This window comes from Podarcis gaigeae (genome assembly GCF_964106915.1).
Source record: "Podarcis gaigeae genome assembly, chromosome: 15".
Classification (NCBI taxonomy): Eukaryota; Metazoa; Chordata; class Lepidosauria; order Squamata; family Lacertidae; genus Podarcis; species Podarcis gaigeae.
The window spans coordinates 1,811,903-1,831,802 of record NC_139692.1 but is presented as its reverse complement, the minus strand read 5'-3'; the positions used below and the strand labels follow the sequence as shown (position 1 = coordinate 1,831,802).

Genomic DNA, 19,900 nt, shown 5'->3' with positions numbered 1-19,900 from the left:
AGCACCAAGATCTAACCAACCAAGCTATCCAGCTGATAATTAAGAACTATGCTACAACTTAAATGTTTTCTTTTTATTGTGTTTTAAAGATTGCAAGCAACAGAGTTTTGCAACCTGAATAATTTATCTGTAACTAGGATAACTTTCTCTAGAAGTATGAATACACCATCTGCAGCAATATGCATAAAGAGCAAATGTTTCATGGGCAAGTAACATGAGGGACAGACTGAAGATCATGGTCAGACCATTATCTGGTTAAGCCTGACTGATAGTGGCAAATCCCCTGTTTAAGAGGTGTGGACCCATTTGGATGGCCTGCCCTCAAAGACTTAAGGAACTTGATGTGTCCCTGAATGCTCCAGGGGATTTCCCAGTGGAGAAAACTGGTGATCCTGTTGAAGCCTTGGTCTCCCTATGCAATGGCAAGATGAAGCAGGTGACGGACACAATTGCTCCCATCTGACCGTGCTCCCTTGACCCTTCTGGGTCCAGAGGTTGCTTAACACTTCCCTGGGTGAGGTAGTGGTTCCTACTGCACTGAGAGGCTTTCTGGGGAAGGTCATGGCGGGGCAGCTGCAGGCATTCTTGGAGAACAGAGATTATTTAAAACCATTCAATCTGAGTTCAAGCCTGGCCATGGAACTGAGTCAGCCGTGGTTGCTCTGATGGATGACCTTTGCAGAGAGCGGGACAGGGGGAGTGCAACTTTACTCCTGCTTTTGAACTCTTGTCAGCTTTTGATACCATCAGCCATGATAATTGTCCTGGACTGGCTCTGGGGAATGAAGATTCGGGGCACTGTTTTACAGTGGTTCCAATCCTACCTTCAAAAGTGAGTCCAGGGAGTAGCATTGGGAGAATGGCTACATTATGGGTGCTGCGGGGGACTCGCTTATGCCCAGTGCTATTTAATATCTACATGAAGCCATTGGGAGTGATCATTAGGCGTTTGGAGGTGAGGTGCCCAGTATGCTGATGATATTCAGCTCCATTTCTCCATAACATGTGAATCAGGAGAGGCAGTGCAATTCCCCGAGCCACTGCATGGATGCAGTGGTGAAATGGATGAGGAAAAGCAAGCCAAGCTTGAATCCTGGCAAGACGGAAGCACCGTGGGGTGAGTAGCTCCTATGTCTGAGTAACTGGGAAGTAATAGTGCCACTGTATTCTGCTCTGGTCAGACCTCACCTGGAGTACTGTGTCCAGTTCTGGGCACCACAGTTCAAGAAGGACACTGACAAACTGGAACGTGTCCAGAGGAGGGCAACCAAAATGGTCAAAGGCCTGGAAATGATGCCTTATGAGGAACGGCTAAGGGAGCTGGGCATGTTTAGCCTGGAGAAGAGGAGGTTAAGGGGTGATATGATAGCCATGTTCAAATATATAAAAGGATGTCACATAGAGGAGGGAGAAAGGTTGTTTTCTGCTGCTCCAGAGAAGCGGACACAGAGCAATGGATCCAAACTACAAGAAAGAAGATTCCACCTAAACATTAGGAAGAACCTCCTGACAGTAAGAGCTGTTCAACAGTGGAATTTCCTGCCAAGGAGTGTGGTGGAGTCTCCTTCTTTGGAGGTCTTTAAGCAGAGGCTTGACAACCATATGTCAGGAGTGCTCTGATGGTGTTTCCTGCTTGGCAGGGGGTTGGACTCGATGGCCCTTGTGGTCTCTTCCAACTCTATGATTCTATGAACTGGTCAGCTGCCTACCCTGGATGAGACAGCACTCCCCCTGAAGGAGCAGATTCACAGTTTGGGGGTGAAAGTTTGGGGATCCAGCTCTGTCACTGGAAGCTCAGAAAGCCTTTTACCAACTGGTTTGACAGCTATGGCCATTCCTGGACTGGGAAAGCTCTGCCAAGGAAGTTCCTGTGTTGGTTACTGCAAGACTGGATTACTGCAATGCACTCTATGTGGGGCTTCCCTTGTGCTTGATCTGGAAGCTGCAGTTGGTGCAGAATGCTGCAGCACAAATGCTGACGGGAGGGAGGCCTTGTCAGCATCTAACGCCTGTGTTCAGAGATCGGCACTGGTTGCCCATTTGCTACAGGACCAAGTTCAAGGTGCTACTATTAGTATATGAAGCCCTTAACAGCTTAGGACCAGTTTACCTACAAGATCCCCTTACTCCACACGTGCCCACTCAATTGCTTTGATTGGGAGAACAGGCACTACTACAAGTACCTTGTAATATCCATTGTGCCTTTGTCAGAAGTCGGTCATTTATTGTGGCAGCACCACCACTTTGGAACTCCCTGCCTATTGAGATCAAGCAGGGGCCTTCACTGTACTCTTCTCAGCATTTGCTAAAAACATTTGAATTTAGACAAGCCTACCCAGATGCTTAGAAAGTTCAGGTAATTTTAATCCATTGGTATTTTAACTACTATATATTTTTAAAATATGGCTGTAAATTTGTCTTGATTTTATTTGTTTTATCATTTTGTAAACTATTTTTAGGTTGCTGTTTTTTACACTCAAGCAGTGTATAAATTTTATGAAATAAATAGTAAATAAATGTGAAACTTATTGTTTATTGGAACCTGTAGAAAAAATGTTCTACGCTTTTCTAAACCATATCAAGGCTGAAGTTACTGATAACCTGAAAAGGGTATCCAATTGTTAAATATATTTAACACATAATTATATTTCTTCTAAAAGCAGATCAGTTGCTATGGAAGTCATGTTTGAATCAGAATTCAGAATGATGTCATCAGACAAGACTAACGTAAAGACAGAGGCTCCTCCTTGATTCAAATACCTTATGCACATCATTGTCCAAATGAAGTCCCCATCTTGACAGTTCATTGTGGGCAGTCTCATTCTTCTCAATTCTGCTCAGAAGCTGTCTCAAACTTAGGTAGTGCTGTTTAGGGCTCAGGTTGATCTGCTGGCTAAGGTCCTAATAAGAGGGACCAAAGTGGTAGTGGGGAGGGGAAAAAATGAAATTTGTATCTGCATGTGCTTCGCCATGTATTTTCAAAGAGATTTAGGCAAATCAACTGCTTGGAAGACAGTGGTTCTTTGCCTTCTGAGCTTTTGCATTGTTTTTTTTATCAGTACAAGACGTACCTCATGTAAGTAATTTTGAATCATTTAATGAAGCTATATTCAGATTAGAAGTCACAACCCACCTGCACTGAAAGTTCTGATTCAACAAGAAGGTTCAAATAATGTGTGTGGGGGGGGGATACCTTGTAGGACAAGTAAATCATACACAGTCTTTTTTCGCATGCCCTTAACTACAAAATTATCTTATTCATGAAGATGAAGATTTATAGCAGATGAGTGCCAAGAACAGAACATAGGACAGACTGGGACACTATCCTGTAGCAGGAGGATGAAGAAGCTTGTGGAGGAATGTCAAGAGAAGCTATTACACTATCCAGCAAACCAGCAACTTTTATCAGTTAAAAGAAAAAGTGGGCAACCTGTTTTCTGTTGAGAGTCGTATTCTCGTGGGCAATAATCTGTTGGCAGACAAGCTGGTAGTGGGCAGAGCTGGAGCCAATGAGGGGCCAAGCCACAGGAAAAAATCTGCTGTGGGTTAACTAAATCAGGAACACAAACTGCCTTGCTTCAATTTTCACCAAAATTTTATTAGATTAGAATTCCCAATCCTATGCAGGTCTATAAAGATGTAAGCTCTGTCAAGTCTGGTGGGGTTACTCTCAAGTAAGTGTACAGAGAATTATTTTTTTTTAGTACAAAAACTAATATTGCTCTGTTCTAGAGAGTAGATGAATGTAATTCCTTTCTGACTTTAGTGTGCACCACATACGTAGAGCAAGCCTATTAAACTTGTTCTCAGACAGATTGCAGGGGGAAATTCTCCTCCTCCCCAAACTATACAAACAGGAAAAAGCAAACAATCCATACATTCCCCCCCTTTTTAAATGCTACCCTTTCAAATATAGCTTTCTGAGGCTACATAGAAAGATGGGGAGACACTAAAAAAATAAAGAAAAATCAGATTGTAAAGAAGGAACAAAGGAATGAACTGTGATGAAATGAGAGAGGCAGCTTCGGGGGCGGGGCATGTAAAATGTGGTCTGCATGCAGTCTCCGGGCCACCAACATGGACCACGTCTGCTTTCTCTACAAAAAGGGCATAGCGTAGCCAAGAGAACAAGTGGTAAAATGCACTCTTGGCCACTGCTGCCAAGAGGACACCCAAAAGCAGTGCTTTATTCAGAACTGCACTCAATCTGACAAACTGACATTTAAAGGTGCAACCCCAACTGTAGCAGCCCATATACATCTACTTCCCTTGTAAACTTGCTCCCACATTCAATCAATAATTCTATCTTGTAAATTAAGTTTATTCACCCCACCTAATGGAAAGGGGTCAAACCATCGCAAGAGGTGTTGAAATTTTGGGAGGCTGGATAGTTACAATGGAATGGTCTCAGCAGTGGGGTGCACATTTTTATTTACATTTTATTTATTATTACTTTGTCAAAATAAAAAAATAAAATAAAAGGAGCAGAGCTTTCCAAACTGTTTGTTGCAACACGTTAGTGTGTCAGTTGCAATGTGTAGATGTGTCGTGTGAACGCTCCCCATGCTCGTCCCAGGGCTAGAAAGGGGTTAGCTAAACCTCTGGCTTGCTAGTAAAACTGAATTACAGTGGTGCCCCGCAAGACGAATGCCTCGCAAGACGGAAAACCCGCTAGACGAAAGGGTTTTCCGTTTTGGAGGTGCTTCACAAAATGAATTTCCTATGGGCTTGCTTCGCAAGACGAAAATGTCTTGCGAGTTCCTGCGGGGTTTTTCCCCTCCCCCCCCCTTTCCCAAGCCGCTAAGCTGCTTATCAGCTGATCCGCTAAACTGCTAAACAGCTGCTCCCCTAAGCCGCTTATCAGCTGCTCCGCTAAGCCGCTTAAAAGCTGATCTGCTAAGCCGCTGATCCGCTAAGCCCGCTAAGCCGCTAACAGCGCTAATCCGCTAATCCGCTAATAGGCTTGCTTCGCAAGACGAAAAAACCGCAAGACGAAGAGACTCTCGGAACGGATTCTTTTCGTCTTGCGAGGCACCACTGTACTGTGTCGTGAAATGATGTGTGTCTAAAAAGTGTGTCACCAACATAAAAAGTTTGGGAAGCTCCGACTTAGAGGTTTTATTACAATCAAGTGGTATATAAATTTTGTTAAATAAATAAAAATAATCAAATAATGTATCTGCAGAGAAAATAACCACCACCAATTGGTTAACTTAGCAAAGTGATCTACAATTGTCTTGGCTCTGTTAGCCAAGCCAAAAATTCTGGTCATCAAATGCCCAACCTCCTGCCATCTTGCTAGAGTCCAATCTCTATCCATCATCAAATGAAAAAAGTAGGCACACAGAACTCTGGCTTCTGCTAATGCAGAATAGAAGAGCTCTGAACACTACGCTTTGGGACACTGAACAAAATATCAGATTATGCCCTAAAACTTGGTTTCTGGGTAAGCTTTTTGAAGTAAGAAATTGGAGACTTGCAAAAAAAAATCAATTCTATTCAATTGCAGCAAATAATCTCAAACCACCTTCATGACTCTGAAGTCTTTCTTCATTTTCTCAGGAATTCCAGTCAGGAAGGTGACCTCTGGCAGCAGGAGAATTTCACCCTTTTGCAGCTGCAGGATAATTAGAGACAATGAATATTAGCACAGCATGCAGGGCCAAAACCCAGTCAGATTGTAAAGTTGTGAAGAGAAGGCTGCTGGCTACAGGATAGGTTTAACATACTGTGTTGCTTTCTGTTGAAATTGATTTCTTTTTTAAAATGTATAATCAGTTTTACCTCTTTTTAATTGTATGATTAAACTGGTGTAACTGCCCAGGGCTTTATGGTGAATGGCAGATTAGATATCTTATACATACAGAGCTAAATCACTATTTCCCTATTTTAATTCTCAAAGAATTTGATAGCGCCCAAAGCAACAGTTAAATTTAATGGCTCAAGGGAGAATTTGATTTAGGTTACAAATGACAAGCATTATCACAAATGGTATAGTAACAACCAGGTAATATGTTAGTAAGGGTTGGGTTTACTTCCCTTTGACAACCTGAGCCGAGTCTAAACACCTCTCAAACTACTGAAAGTCCTTCCCTGTATCACATGACCTACTTCTGAGAACTGCAGATAGAAAACTTTGTTGTCCCATGACATTGGCACTTGAACTGCCATTAGTGCAAGGTCAACAACTCACCTTCCCTGAAGGATTCTTTCTTTCATTGGGTCTGTGAATCAGAAGTGGCTGGTCGACTTCCCTGATGGTTATTCCATAGTTTTTACTGGAAGAGGAATATTATGCAGATTAAAGAGCAATAGGTTCATTCTGTAACCAAATGTAAGTTACAAAAATAACAAACTAAAAATAATTGTCATTAAGCCAGAGGAAAGGAACACGAATCATGTAAAATGAAGACAACTGGTGTTTTAACCTTAAGTACTTCGTTTCCTGCTAACACTTCAAGTGTTTAAGCAGCACCTCTTACCTGTAATAGTCTATGAAGGTGATCTCCTTTCCATCAGACATGGTAAAACTGTCCTTTGGTGTCTTGTTCCAGTCAATGTCATCAATACGGTAAGTGTTGTTGTTGTAACGGGTAATTATAATGTTGCCAATTAGCTGCTTTGTACACTCATCTTGGAAGTTCTCTCGACTCTGTAGGTAAATTGCATGCCTTTGGGAAAAGGAACACACTTTGAGCTGACATATCTGGAGCTGGTGAAGAACTGCAGCTGGAAGTATGGTAAGCCCGCAACTTACATAAAGGTTATGTTCCGGGGATTGCACCTAAAGCCAAAACTGCATATAGCCAAAATGCATTAGGTTCAATAGAGTGGGACTGCCAAAGTTATTTTCCCTGGAATCCCACACCCTTTCCATTAAAAATTTGTTTGTGCCACACATGTAAAGCTGAATGTGCACAAGTTGTGAGCCTACTGTACTGAGCTTGAATCTCACTTCTATCACAAACCTGTGAGGTGGCCTTCAGCAACTACTGTATTCTCTCCGAATCCCCCCAAGTGCATTATGAGACCATAACGATGATTTACCTTACAGTATTGTAAGGTTTACAACTGGATAGATAACACATGTGAAACTCTCTGAAAACTTGAAACTGCTATAGACAAGCATAATTATTAGATGAGAACTTTATATAATATTTTACAGACGTGACTGAAACCAGTTCCTTATAGTAGCAAAGCATATTCATACTATGATGTTCTTACACATTTGTAATAATCAACCTCGCCAAAGAGGTTTGTTGCAGATACATAATCTCACACATACGTTATCTCACAGATAGAGTAGGACTGATAGGTGTGACATCTGAAATGGAATTCTTGATTGGAGGAGAGCCTATTCATGTATGTATATATGCATGTAGGTGAAAAAGCAGCGTAGTAGGTCTAGAATCCAGTTCCTGGCAGCTGTATCTGACATCTCACCTTCCACTACTGGTCGGCAGATTACAATGCATAACACTTACATATGTATACAAGTGTAATGCATTGAGTTTTTATTATGTTAAGAATTGTTGGCATTGTATGAGGCTTGTATTGAATGAGGTTCTTATAAACATGTTATATATAATTTAGAGTCCCTTTTTGGGCTAACCAGAATAAGGTTCATGAAACAGAGACTGAAATCCGGTTATCTCATTGTCGTAGTTCCATTGGGACCAAACCAGTGCAAGTATACACATTGAGAGTTTCTCTCATGGACTTATTTCAGGAATATTTTGACTGCTTGGCTTTGAGATACTGAGTAGCCCAATTTCATGCAATGCTTCCCAATATTCAAAACGTCATTCAGAGTTCTAACTCACATGAAATCCAGGACAGAATCATTCCGAATAACCTTGTGTACAACATCAGCCAACAGGAATAGTCCCCCGTCTGTTCTCCGGATACTGGCTGCATAGCCAGGCCATATCTGCAATCTTTAGGGAAATAAATTTTACACAAAACAGGACACTTATTTGTAAAGTTCAGTTTCAGCTATGACATCAGCACTTGTATTAGAAATGCACTAAAAGTATACAAGACCGAGGTAGTAAGCAGAATGTGTTGTCAAAAATCCAATGTCAACCAGTAACATACATGACATTTTAGACTTAATAGTTACTACTTTTACAGATATTTGCTAGCAATAGTGCAATATTTGGCATTGCACGCCACCCCAATCTTCTAGCGGTGCAAGATTCCAGTGGTTCCAGGCACTTACCATGTTTTCTTTAGGAAATGAGGCACAGTGAAGACACTGGTATCTTTATGATATATGATTTACTTGTAGATATACAACCTGATCATGCAACTGAGGGGTTCACAAATGAGTCTTGTTTTTCCCATAGCTGTAGCCTTGGATTCAAACAGAAATCTAACGTTGCATGCGCTCTCACTCTCTCTAGCTTGCTCTAGGTCACATCACTGCAAGCTCTGCTCTCAATTCTGGCTTTTTCTGTTGAGGGAGAAGGCCTCACCCATTTGCTGTCTCAAACTGAGCCCCTTAATCCCCCATCACCACACCAGGAATTTAGCATGGCTATTTCCCAGAATCAGAATGCTTGAACAGCTTTTAACACTTACTGGATCCAAGGATAAGGATGATAATGATGATTATTATTATTATTACTATTATCCCCCAGCCACTCTGGGTGGCTTCAAGCACATATAAAAACATAATAAATCATCAAACATTTAAAAAACCTTCCTGATACAGGGCTGCCTTGAGATATCTTCTAAAAGTTATGTAGTTATTTATCTCCTTGACATCTGATGGGAGGGCGTTCCATGGGGGGGGGGGGCTGCCAATGAGGGGTCTGACACAAACACACATGCATAATAATAGTCTTGTATCCAATGCAGTGCTAAGTAACTATCCTATCAATGCAAGGATTTATGACTCTACAATGGGACATTTCCCACTCATTTCCACATGCACTTTCCCAAATCTGCTCCTGAGGGTTGAGGAGAACCCCAAAACAGATTTAGGGAGCATAGCAGGGAAGAAAGAGAGGAACATCTCATTGTTTAAGTAGAAATCCTTGTGCTGATGGGATGGTTACTTAGAGCTGCACTGGATACCCATGTCAATGCCACTGAAAAGAAACAACCTTTGAGGTTTCGACAATATTTTGTCCAGTAATCTTCACCATCTCTTTAACAATACTGTCCCGAATAAGGCCAAAGGGCATTCCACCATAAATGTACTTTTTGCTTGTAAACATTTCTGCAAACGTGTGGCTAAAAAACCTTGTAAAAACAGTAGAAGGGGCTGCAGCACTGCACTGGCTACCAATTAGTTTCCGGTCCCAATTCAAGGTGCTGGTGTTGACCTATAAATCCTTACACGGTTCAAGACCTCAGGACCTTAAGGACTGCCTCTCCCCATACAAACCGGGCCAGACCCTGAGCTTGCCATCTGATGCCCTTCTCTATGTACCTCCTTCCAGAGAGGTTCAGAAGGAGGCAGCAGGAGAGTGGGCCTTATCTGTCGTGGCTCCCCACCTGTGGAATGCTCTTCCCCAGAGAAGCTCACCTGGCGCTATCATTACATGTCTTTAGGCACCAGGCAAAAACAGTCCTCCTTACCCAGGCCTTTAACCATTAAATAATCTATGGCCTGTTAAAGATGGGGGGGAGAGAGAGATTATTATTTCATTATTATGCTTTTTATTATGCCTTTATTACTGATGCTCCGTAAGATGTGTTAATAAAGGGTGGTATATAAGCTGAGTAAATAATAGTAATAAACAATTATGCTTTAGCATGTAAGACTAAAGTTCCTGAGCAAAGTTAGTGCGCAGGAAAAACAGGACTTAACCAATGCTTCCATACACCTAAGATACTCACTTATGTCTACACCAGTGGAGTAAGGCCTTTCATGTTCTCCAAGACCTGACTAGTAAATCTCCAACTTAGATGAAGAAGAATTAGCACTGTGGCTGTGTAGCCAAGGCTGCCAGGCAAACTGAAGAGTTCTGCAAAGCTCTACCAACCCCCTGTCCCTTGGAGTGAGGCATGACTTGAACTGGGAGGAGGTTCTCTCCCATAAAACAAAGGCACTTCAAGTCTGATTTGAATGGCCTTGCCAAAGAGGAGAAAACCATCTGAGGATACCTTCCTCCCTTATAGGAAAACAAGGGAGATCTTTTATCCCTAAGGATTACAATATGTACAGTAGCTGGAGGAAGGCAAGATAAAAGTTTAGTTCAAACAATAATAATAATTCTCCTATGGCTACTACAAATGATAGGGTGCCCAGGTAAAAAACAGGAAAAACACTGAAGTATACCAACCTATACTGCTGCAGCACAGTAGCACTGGTAGGGTCAAAGAAATTCCTCCCAACAAGTTTCATATCTAAAATTCTCATCACCCTAAAATAGAAAGCCAAAGTAGTAAATTGCAAAAAATTATATAGAAAAGGCTGTTGTTGTTGTTGGCATCCATTTGTCGTGGGAGACAATGGAATGCACCTCCGGAGGTGAAGTCAAATCACTGCATTAGCAGCATCTAAGTGACCTCCTGGAACAGAAGCTTGGGCAGTGTGTCTGGAGGTCCTGGGCTGCCCAGACAACAAGACCCGCTTCTCGGCCTTGATGATGGGGTCCAAGGGAAAGCAGAGCAAGATGTTTGGCACCAGCTTGGCTGCAGGAGTTGCTGGAAGGAGGCGTACAAGGTGCCATCCAACAATCTTAGGGACTCCGTTCCAGATTCTCCTGACGATGTCCTGCAAGGCAGTTTAGGATCAGATTTTTCCTTCTCCTAGATGCAGGCTTCCTCAACCTTGGCCCTCCAGATGATTTTGGCCTACAACTCCCATGATCCCTAGCTAGCAGGACCAATAGTCAGGGATGATGGGAATTGTAGTCTCAAAACATCTGGAGGGCCAGGTTGAGGAAGGCTGTCCTAGATGGGTTACCTTCCCAGATTGACAAGCCTGATCTGCCTGCCACCTCCCTCTACAGTACATGCAGAAACCATCTTCTTAACCATTGAACCCACTATTGGTCTTGTCCACACAATCCGCCAGAGTCTGTCTTCGCATGCAGGGGAAATCCCTAACTCACTGAGGGTTTGAGACCTATTGGCTACCCTCACTTGGTTTAGCCAGTCAGTCGAAGCCACTTCCTGGAGTGTGGCTGCGGTTTCATGCTGACAACTTATAGGAGCCACAGGTGAGAGCAAAGTACAAGGTGGGGACCAAAGGTGGACAAACTACCAGAAGGAGCATGATGTGTCCCCCACCAGCGTACCCTTCCCCATGGGAAATTTAATCTGTCATTTAAGACCAGGCTATATTATTCACCTTTGGTTGAATGCTAACTTTCTGGTACTCCAATCCACAACTGAAAATCACTGCTACAGTTGAAATCAATCTTCTTGAACTTTTCTAACAATTAAGATGTTCTTCCTAATCCCAACAGTATATTAAATTAGGAACCTCGAATTCTATTTCTCTATGTTACCACAAAACTGGCCTCTGACCCAGAGTGCTGACAGACTGGGATACTGTGCTGTAAAACATATGGCTGGCTAAACTGTTGACATGTTGCCGGAGTGGACAAGGCATATTAATCATTATTTTAATCACAAGAAAAATACTGTTTCAAGTCATTTATTTTAACTTTCTCCCTGGAGAGGTCACTTTAGCACTGCTAACACAGCAAAAACAATGCAGGCAGCAGTAGTTAATAGTTATATATGCTCAACTTGATTGGCGTAAGTTACCAGTGCTGCAGGTTGCCTACGCTGGTGGGAGAGATCATTGTGTCTCACTGATCAGATACCACTACTCATGGGAAAACATGGTGACAGACACAACAGTTGACAGACTCTGTCTTGCAAGAGCTGGATGTCCCTCCCTCCCTTGACAAGCTGCTACAGTATTGGTCTCTACAGCCACAGCAGGCCCTGTAACTCTTCCAACAGTTTGACTTCACCTCTGAAGGTACACTCTTCCATTGTCTCCTGAGACAGATGGATTTCCAATTCATGTATGGATACCAGTCAACTACCATAACAATTACCCGTACATAACATTACCTTTGCAGGACATTCAATTCAAGGACTGAAAGAATGATGAGAATTCCTAGCTTAAAAAGCCACTTACCTCCTGAAAACAACGTTGTAAAATGGAATGCACAGATCTGAACTGGGCTCCAGAATTTTGGTCATCTGAATTGTCACACTAACCTCCACACCATCTGTTCTTCTCTGACACTTCAGATTTACATCCTACATAAGAAATAAATATATTGATGAGATCATATATACAGATGAGATCACTAAGTCATGACTTTGTATCTTGTCTGCTAGAAGATCTTCAAAAGCTTTAAAGAAAATATCCAAATGACAGTTTTCAATGCTTCCAAGTTGCTTATTAAAAAGTAGTTTCAGCAAAAGATGTATGATGTGGCAATCTTAAGTTACGTCTCAACCACAGCCCTTCTCTTGCTTTGCTCTTCCAAACAGCTCATTTCCATGCTGCTGTAAATGAATGCAAAGTAAAGGCAGACATATTAAACCAACTGCCATTTAAAATTATGTCCCAATGTAACCGTCTTTTGAAGACACACATTACTTTGCTTCATCTTTTGCACTGCCTTCCCAATGTCTGCATGGACTGTGCAGAGGGCACCATGGTACGTTTGTGTCTCTAATGCAATACTTTTACAAAATCCAGAAGTAAGGAGCTAAATCAGGTCATTCCCTCTCGTACATTCAGGGACATATCAGAAGTAAATCTGGAGTGTACCTTTTATTATTTTCAGATTCAAATCCCGAAAAGCCTCCAGAAAACTCACTGCCAACATCTGAATAGCCAGTGGCAAACTGAAGTTTGATTTTTTTAAAAACAAACTGCACCTGAAAATGTACACAGCCAAATTTCCTTCTACCTAATTTCACTGCCTTCTTTAAAAATGATCATTTTTCAGCAAAAATAGCCTGTCTGTTATTGCAAAGTTATCTACAAAATTTCCCCAAAAATCTTTGAAAGCCCACTCAGAAAGCATGCAGTGCCTCACATATACCAGCTGTACAAAGTTGCACAGAAAACTGTCTTATAATGAGTCAGACCATTGGTCCCATCTACCTCAGTATCTGGTAGTGACTGGCAGCAGCTCACCAGGGTTTCAGACAGGGCTCTCTCCCAGCCCTACCTGGAGATTCCAGAGATAAAGCCCAGGACCTTTTGCATGCAGAATAGCTGCTCTTGAACTACAACCCTTTTCCCATTAGACACATGTTACCTGCAAGCCTTTATCTGGCTTATCCAAACACTGCTAAGGTACCAGTACGTAACATGAGTAAAGATTTGACAACAATTATATAATTGGACATAATACTATTACTGCCAACATATTAATACATTTTGCTACTTCTAAAATTATGATCAGCAAAAACTGCACATCTGCCATCTCCAAAGTAATATCTCATAATTCATGATACATGACATTTTGCTATTTTTGCTGTTTTTACATGTGCCCCAGCATGTTCTATAAAAGGTAAAGGTACCCCTGCCCGTACGGGCCAGTCTTGACAGACTCTGGGGTTGTGCGCCCATCTCACTTAAGAGGCCAGGGGCCAGCGCTGTCCGGAGACACTTCCGGGTCAACTGGCCAGCGTGACATCGCTGCTCTGGCGAGCCAGAGCCGCACACGGAAATGCCGTTTACCTTCCCGCTGGTAAGCGGTCCCTATTTATCTACTTGCACCCGGAGGTGCTTTCGAACTGCTAGGTTGGCAGGCGCTGGGACCGAGCAACGGGAGCGCACCCCGCCGCAGGGATTCGAACCGCGACCTTTCGATCGGCAAGTCCTAGGCGCTGAGGCTTTAACCCACAGCGCCACCTGCGTCCCAATAGCATGTTCTATATGCTACCTCAAATTCACTAAATCTTGGGTGTTCAATGAGGCCTGGTCCTATTACAACAACAACAACAACAACAACATCTTTATTGTCATTGCCCCCTCTCGGGGACCACGAAATGCTCTACAAGTAAAGTTTGACCCAATTGTGGAAGATCCTAAATCCCTTTAAAATGTTGAATCTTCATCCCTGTTATCATGCCACTTTTCAAAGCTACTAGCTTCATCCTGCTGCATGCCAATATGCAAAACCATGTTTTGTTTTAATAAACTTTATTAAACAAGAAAATATCTTCAAATACACACAAAACAAACATACAGTACAAACATTCTATAAGAAAAAAGAAAAGAACTTACATATAGAATAAAAAATAGTAAAAGAAAAGAAACTTCCAACTAAACCCAAACTAAACAAAACTTTTTCTAACACTTCCTTATATCACAAGACTCATTCCATATTTGCCAGGAAACATTTATTATCACAGTATCCTTTGAGATATTCCTTAATTATTATCCATTCCTTATTAACATCTTGTGTTGAGGTTCCTCTCACTGTCCCAGTTCTCCTTGCTAGCTGTAAATACTCTATTAATTTGGCTAGCCATTCAATCTTTGAAGGGATGGTATCACTTTTCCAATTTCTTGCTATTAGAATCCTTGCTGCAGTTGTTGAATACATGAATAATGGTCTAATTTCATTCTTGATTTCTGATGTCATGAGTCCTAATAAAAATGCCTCAGGTCTTTAAGTGAATGGGATTTTAAACATTTTCTTTAACTCATTATAGACGGGGTCCCAGAAACATTTAATCTTTTTGCAATTCCACCACATATGCATGTATGTTCCAATTCCTTTCTTGCATCTTCAACATAACTCTGACTTGTTCTTATACATTTTGGCTAACATTGCTGGTGTCAAATGCCATCTATATAACATTTTCTCTTAAGTTGATACAGACTGTAAATTTAATATGAATTCTCCACAATTGTTCCCATTGATTCATTTAAATATTATATCCTAGATCCTGGGCCCAGCATATCATAGATCCTTTCACTTCCTTCTCCTTTACTTCCCTATTTAAAAGGAGGTTATACATCTTTGTGATATATTTATTCTTAGCTTGGAGAAGTTCTTTTTCGAATTTAGAGATCTCATTGGCAAATCCCCCCCTTTTTTTGCAAAACCACGTTTTAGGGGACATAGGTGTCTTAAGCAAACTGAAATCAAAGGTTATGTGATTTTCAGTGAATAAACATGTTCAATGGATTATAGTTGTTGGTTTTTCATTAAGGGAATTTGTCTAGCTGACTCACTGCATGCCAGAAACAGTGAGCACCACTGAATTTTGTGAACTTATTAAAGTATAAATTGTTTATGAGCAGATATAAAAATTAGTAGTAATCTTTGTGAAAATGACTATTATTAATTAAAATTTGTTGGTTGCTTTTTTTAACCAATGTAACCCAAAGCAACTTGCAATATATAAACACATACCGGCATAAAAGAGAAATATTAATAAAAACCTAAGAAATGATTCTATTTTTAAAAGGTTGGATTAAAACATTCTAACCACTCAAGGCCAGTCAATTAAGAGCCTGACAAAAAGGAAGTTATTTTTCCCTAGTGCTTAAAGCATGCAATGATGGGGCCAGATAAGTCTACCTGGAGAGAGCATGTCACAAGCGAGGAGCCACCACTAAAACAGGCTGTAATGGTTCTAGGGGTTGCTCGTGCGTAAGCCGGTGCAAACACCTGGCTGGGTTGCCTGAGTGAACCTTTTCTGTCCGGACAACCACTCACCCATGGCTGTCTCAATCGCTGGCAGAATCCGTCAGTGGGCGTTTCTTAAACTTCTTCCAGCAAAGAAGCTCTTTGATGCCTAGTCTCCTCCTACTCTCTCTGTGCGAAAGCCTTCTGCGCAAGGAGGGCGTAGGCAGCGGAGGACCCCTACTCTCCCCGCTGGTCCCCGGCAAGGAGTCATGGGACCGCCTCGCCGCTTCCCCCATCTGCCCCCCTTCTCCACTGGTGCTACGCTGATTCTCTTCCCCAGAAGATGGGCTGCCTCTCCCAATCCCGGGACGCTCTCTGGAATCCCTCTGGATTTTGCTCTCTCCCTCCCGCACTGATGGCAGTTCCGACACAGGCCTATTCTTGTGTTACTGCCCTCCAAACCTCCCAAGGAGGCCACACATTGTGATTGCAGTGTATGGATTGGTTCATATGGGAGAGGTAGTACTGTACTGGCCCAAATATAAGCCGCACCTGCAAAATTCGAGGGGGGGGGAAGAAAAAAAAGACATTCCCCTGCGCTCCTGCTATGCCGCTTTGCCAGTGCCCTCCCCTCCCTTACCCTTTATTTCTGGCGGCTCAGGGGAGGCGTTGGAGCAGCAGGTGGGGTGTGAGCCGTTGCCCCGTGCTACTGGGCTGCTCTTGCCTTTTGCCGATGGCCTTCCCTTTTGCCCCCCCCCCAACAGCTCCTGGGCTGCTCTGCGGGGGAGCTGTGCTGTTGGGAGTGGCAGGCGGGCTGCACGGTGTTGCCCCGCGCTCCCAGGCTTAAAAAAAAAAATCTTGATAGGTTTAATGCTGAAGATGGCAACTAAAAATATAAAAATCGGATGATCATTACTCAAGATGGCAACCATACCAAGTAAAAAATCTAGCCTTGCTTTATTTTGGAAAAGTGGTCTAGTCCTTAAGTGTATTTTAGTTTCACTGCATGTATTTTAGTTCAAGTAGTAAATGGAAACTTCACCATTCACCTCTAAACTGATAGATGGTTTGAAAGATGCAGAAGGTGCTCTCAAAAGAAAAAGTGCCAGACAGTCCCCTGTTCCGGAGACGATTTATACAAAATCCTTTCTGTATGTTTTACTGTGAGCTACATCCCTAGCATACACTCAAGTACTCCAAGTACTTCCCCCAACATCTTTTCATTATAACTCTCATGGAAACACACTGCACCTTAAGCTTAACACTGGTCACACGTTTTCTCATTTCTGCATCATATGGCAGCTTCTATTTCCCAAGGAAGAGGATTTTTATTGACTATTGTCCCACACAGAAAAACCCACAAGAGGGAAAATGGAAATGTTGGTGGTGGTACATCAGAACATAAAACATCTTTGGCTCCTGTATCAGGCCTTACCTCAGGCAACTTTATAGGCAAGTAGAGAATAGAGCCATCAAAAGCTGTAACCTCTCCCGTCACTGATTTATGCTCCTTCAACATTCCAAAACGCATACTCTTACATTCTACACTGGGGCTGGAAGACAAGCATGTAGAAGAGAAACGAGGAGTCACAGTATAGGGAGCTCACAAAATTTCCTCACTAGGGAGAGGAATTTGTATTTCCATTCCTCCTGGCCAAGACATTCAAAAACCAAAACTCACAGAATGATCAATCAAGTCTGAAGAACATCTGAACACATGAAAGTCAGTAGAAAAGAGTCCAGTAAAGTTTAATAAATCATGCACTGGGGGGAAAACTACCCAATGTCACTGAGATGACAGACACAATTCTATTCCACAAGCAGAGCAACAATCTTTACTGTTATGCTGTCTAGTGAATTCTTCAGATCAGTAATTTATACACTTCTGTTCCAAGATAGTGTTTGATTTGATTTCAAAAATATTCTGTTACAGAAGGAATAGTTCAGTTTAAATGTCGTATATTCTCCAGTCAGTATATTCATTGGGGGGGGGGGGTTAAACATGAGGCAAATAAGGGTGGGAAGGATGCTGATTAATGAGTCAGTGGAAAAACCCTCACCCTAGTATAACTTAAGCTGGTTTCTACTTTTCAGTCTGCAATTCTAAACATGCTAACCTGGGAGTAAGCATCACTAAGCAGAGCCTACCGTATTTTTCGCTCCAGAGGACGCACTTTTTCCCTGCTAAAAAGTAAGGGGAAATGTGTGTGCGTCTTATGGTGCGAATGCAGGGGGGAGGCAGGCAGGAAAAGCCACCAAGAGCCGCACACAAGCTTCGCACGGCTCTTGCAGGCTTTTCCCCAGGAGGGAGAAGGGACTGACGTGGCCAGTCAGTCCCTTCTCCCTCCTCGTAGAAAAGCCCGCAGGAGCCGCCCGCTCCTTAAAGGGTGCACAGCTCCTGTGGGCTTTTGCGGGAGGTGGGGGATTGCCATAGCCACGTGCAGCCTCTCCAGCCAGGGAGGCTGTGCAAGGCTAAAGAAGCCAAGACAGCCAGCGGAATCCATCCCCCTGGCTGTCTTGCCTTCCTCTTTAGCCTTGCACAGCCTCTCCAGAGCGGGATGGATCGCACTCGCTGCCTTGGCTTCTTTAGCCAGGCTGGAGAGGTTTAGCTCCCGGCTGGAGAGGTTGCACAGCTATGGCAGAATCCAAGACAGCCAGCGGGATGGATCCCGCTCGCTGTCTTGGCTTCTTTGCTCTTTGGGGCTGGGGGCAAAACGCGGGCCTGTCCGCTGCTCTTTGGTGCGGGGGGGGGAGGGGAATAAAATTATTTTCTCTAAAAACTAGGTGCGTCTTGTATCCGGTGCATCCTATAGAGCGAAAAATATGGTAAACATGCATAGAATTGCTCTGTATATTTCATGTCTCCAATAGTATATTTTTATATACTAACCAAGTTACATATTATGTCGTTAAGCAGCAGAATATTTACAAGTTTGGTAAGTATCACATTTATTTCCATTTATCCCAAAACTTCTGTTCCTCATCCCACATCCTCCAGAAGCCCATGGGAAACACAAACACAGTCCTATAGCCTTGAAATTTCCTGAATTTTTACACCTCTGGTTTCATCTTTCACATGGTGTGGAGGGGGGCTAATCTGCTCCTCACCCACAACTTTGGATGAATAGCAACAGCATTTGCAACAAAAACCTGCTGCCATATAAAAAATAAGTGAATGGGATGCTGGTTAACAGTTACAGTTTACAGAACAGTCACACACTCATAAATTTAAGACAGAGGGGCATCACAAATTCTACTACAAGCTTACATGGCTCGTAACTCTCCCTTCACGGACAAACCACTTTCATCTTTTTAAGCTTCCATGTGTTGGTGGGGGTAGGAACACAAGTAGAAAGATTTGAAAATTCAAATCCAGTTTAGAATTGTAACATGAAGAATCCTGAGAACCAATCAATAAATGTCACATGGCCTACTTTTTGAGAACAGCGGCATTATAGGCATATAAAAAGTGGGGGGCAGGGAGAGAGAGAGAGAGAGAGAGAGATTTATGGCTACTTCCAAGTACCTTGTCTGTAGACAAATAAAACCAACAATCCTTCAACAGCTCAGATGAATGGTGAAAAATTACTACCTGAATGTCACATGATATTGATACACAGCTTCATTTTGACAATGGATTTTTATCAGGTTTAAAGCCAAGGGAACAGGTACTCCTTTTGAGCCTTGCTTCATTAGCAGTTCTCTAGAAGGAAGAAAGCATACTTGAAATAATTTACATGCTTAATTTAAGAGATATGAGCAGTTCGCTTGTTCTGAAACTGACTAGTGATAAAGCAAAATCCCTGGTTTGGAGGACAACGTATGCTTACTTTAAGGGGAAAGCGGGTGACATCCTCATCACAGCAGAAGGGGAAGTGAATGAGTCCAAGGCTCATGGCAGCTGCTTCCCGCTCACACTTATCATGCTACACACCAGGGTTTTGTGTAATGTATAAACATGGCCCATATGATAAAATAAGTCTCCACTTAGCAAACATTCCTAAGAGCTAAGAAGTAAATTGCACAAGTTCAGTTCAACTTTCTCTCAAGGAACTGTACAGAGGACAGTACACTCCTAACTTATGCAGGGGTTATGTTCCAGGGATCACGCCTAAAGTCAAAACCACGTATGGTCAAAACTCACTGGGTTCAATGGTGGGTGGGACTGCCAAAGTCTTTTTTCTCTCGCAAAGTATTGGAAGACACAAGAACTACCCACGCTGGAAGAATGGCAGACAAAGGTGATTGATTACATGGGACTGGCGGAGATGACGGGCAGAATCCGTGACCAAGAAAAAGAGACGGTGGAAGAAGATTGG

At 42.5% G+C, this 19,900-nt stretch overlaps 1 protein-coding gene and 1 long non-coding RNA gene across 3 annotated transcripts in view; one reads left to right on the top strand and one right to left on the bottom strand.

Moving 5' to 3' along the window:
- PIWIL2 (piwi like RNA-mediated gene silencing 2) overlaps positions 1 to 19,900 on the bottom strand; it is a 54,741-nt gene that overhangs the window by 24,232 nt on the left and 10,609 nt on the right. For both annotated transcript variants that reach the window (XM_083713469.1, XM_083713468.1), the window contains exons 6-14: positions 19,174 to 19,284; positions 17,017 to 17,134; positions 12,113 to 12,237; positions 10,296 to 10,376; positions 7,824 to 7,937; positions 6,483 to 6,671; positions 6,194 to 6,278; positions 5,528 to 5,617; positions 2,761 to 2,901 (exon numbers count right to left, since the gene is read on the bottom strand). In XM_083713469.1, the coding sequence (XP_083569595.1) occupies positions 2,761 to 2,901; positions 5,528 to 5,617; positions 6,194 to 6,278; positions 6,483 to 6,671; positions 7,824 to 7,937; positions 10,296 to 10,376; positions 12,113 to 12,237; positions 17,017 to 17,134; positions 19,174 to 19,284 (1,054 nt within the window). The remainder of the gene's footprint in view (positions 1 to 2,760; positions 2,902 to 5,527; positions 5,618 to 6,193; positions 6,279 to 6,482; positions 6,672 to 7,823; positions 7,938 to 10,295; positions 10,377 to 12,112; positions 12,238 to 17,016; positions 17,135 to 19,173; positions 19,285 to 19,900) is intronic.
- On the top strand, positions 15,217 to 16,152 carry LOC310832273. Its single transcript, XR_014558231.1, has 2 exons — positions 15,217 to 15,576; positions 16,015 to 16,152. It is a non-coding gene; the product is annotated as an uncharacterized lncRNA (long non-coding RNA).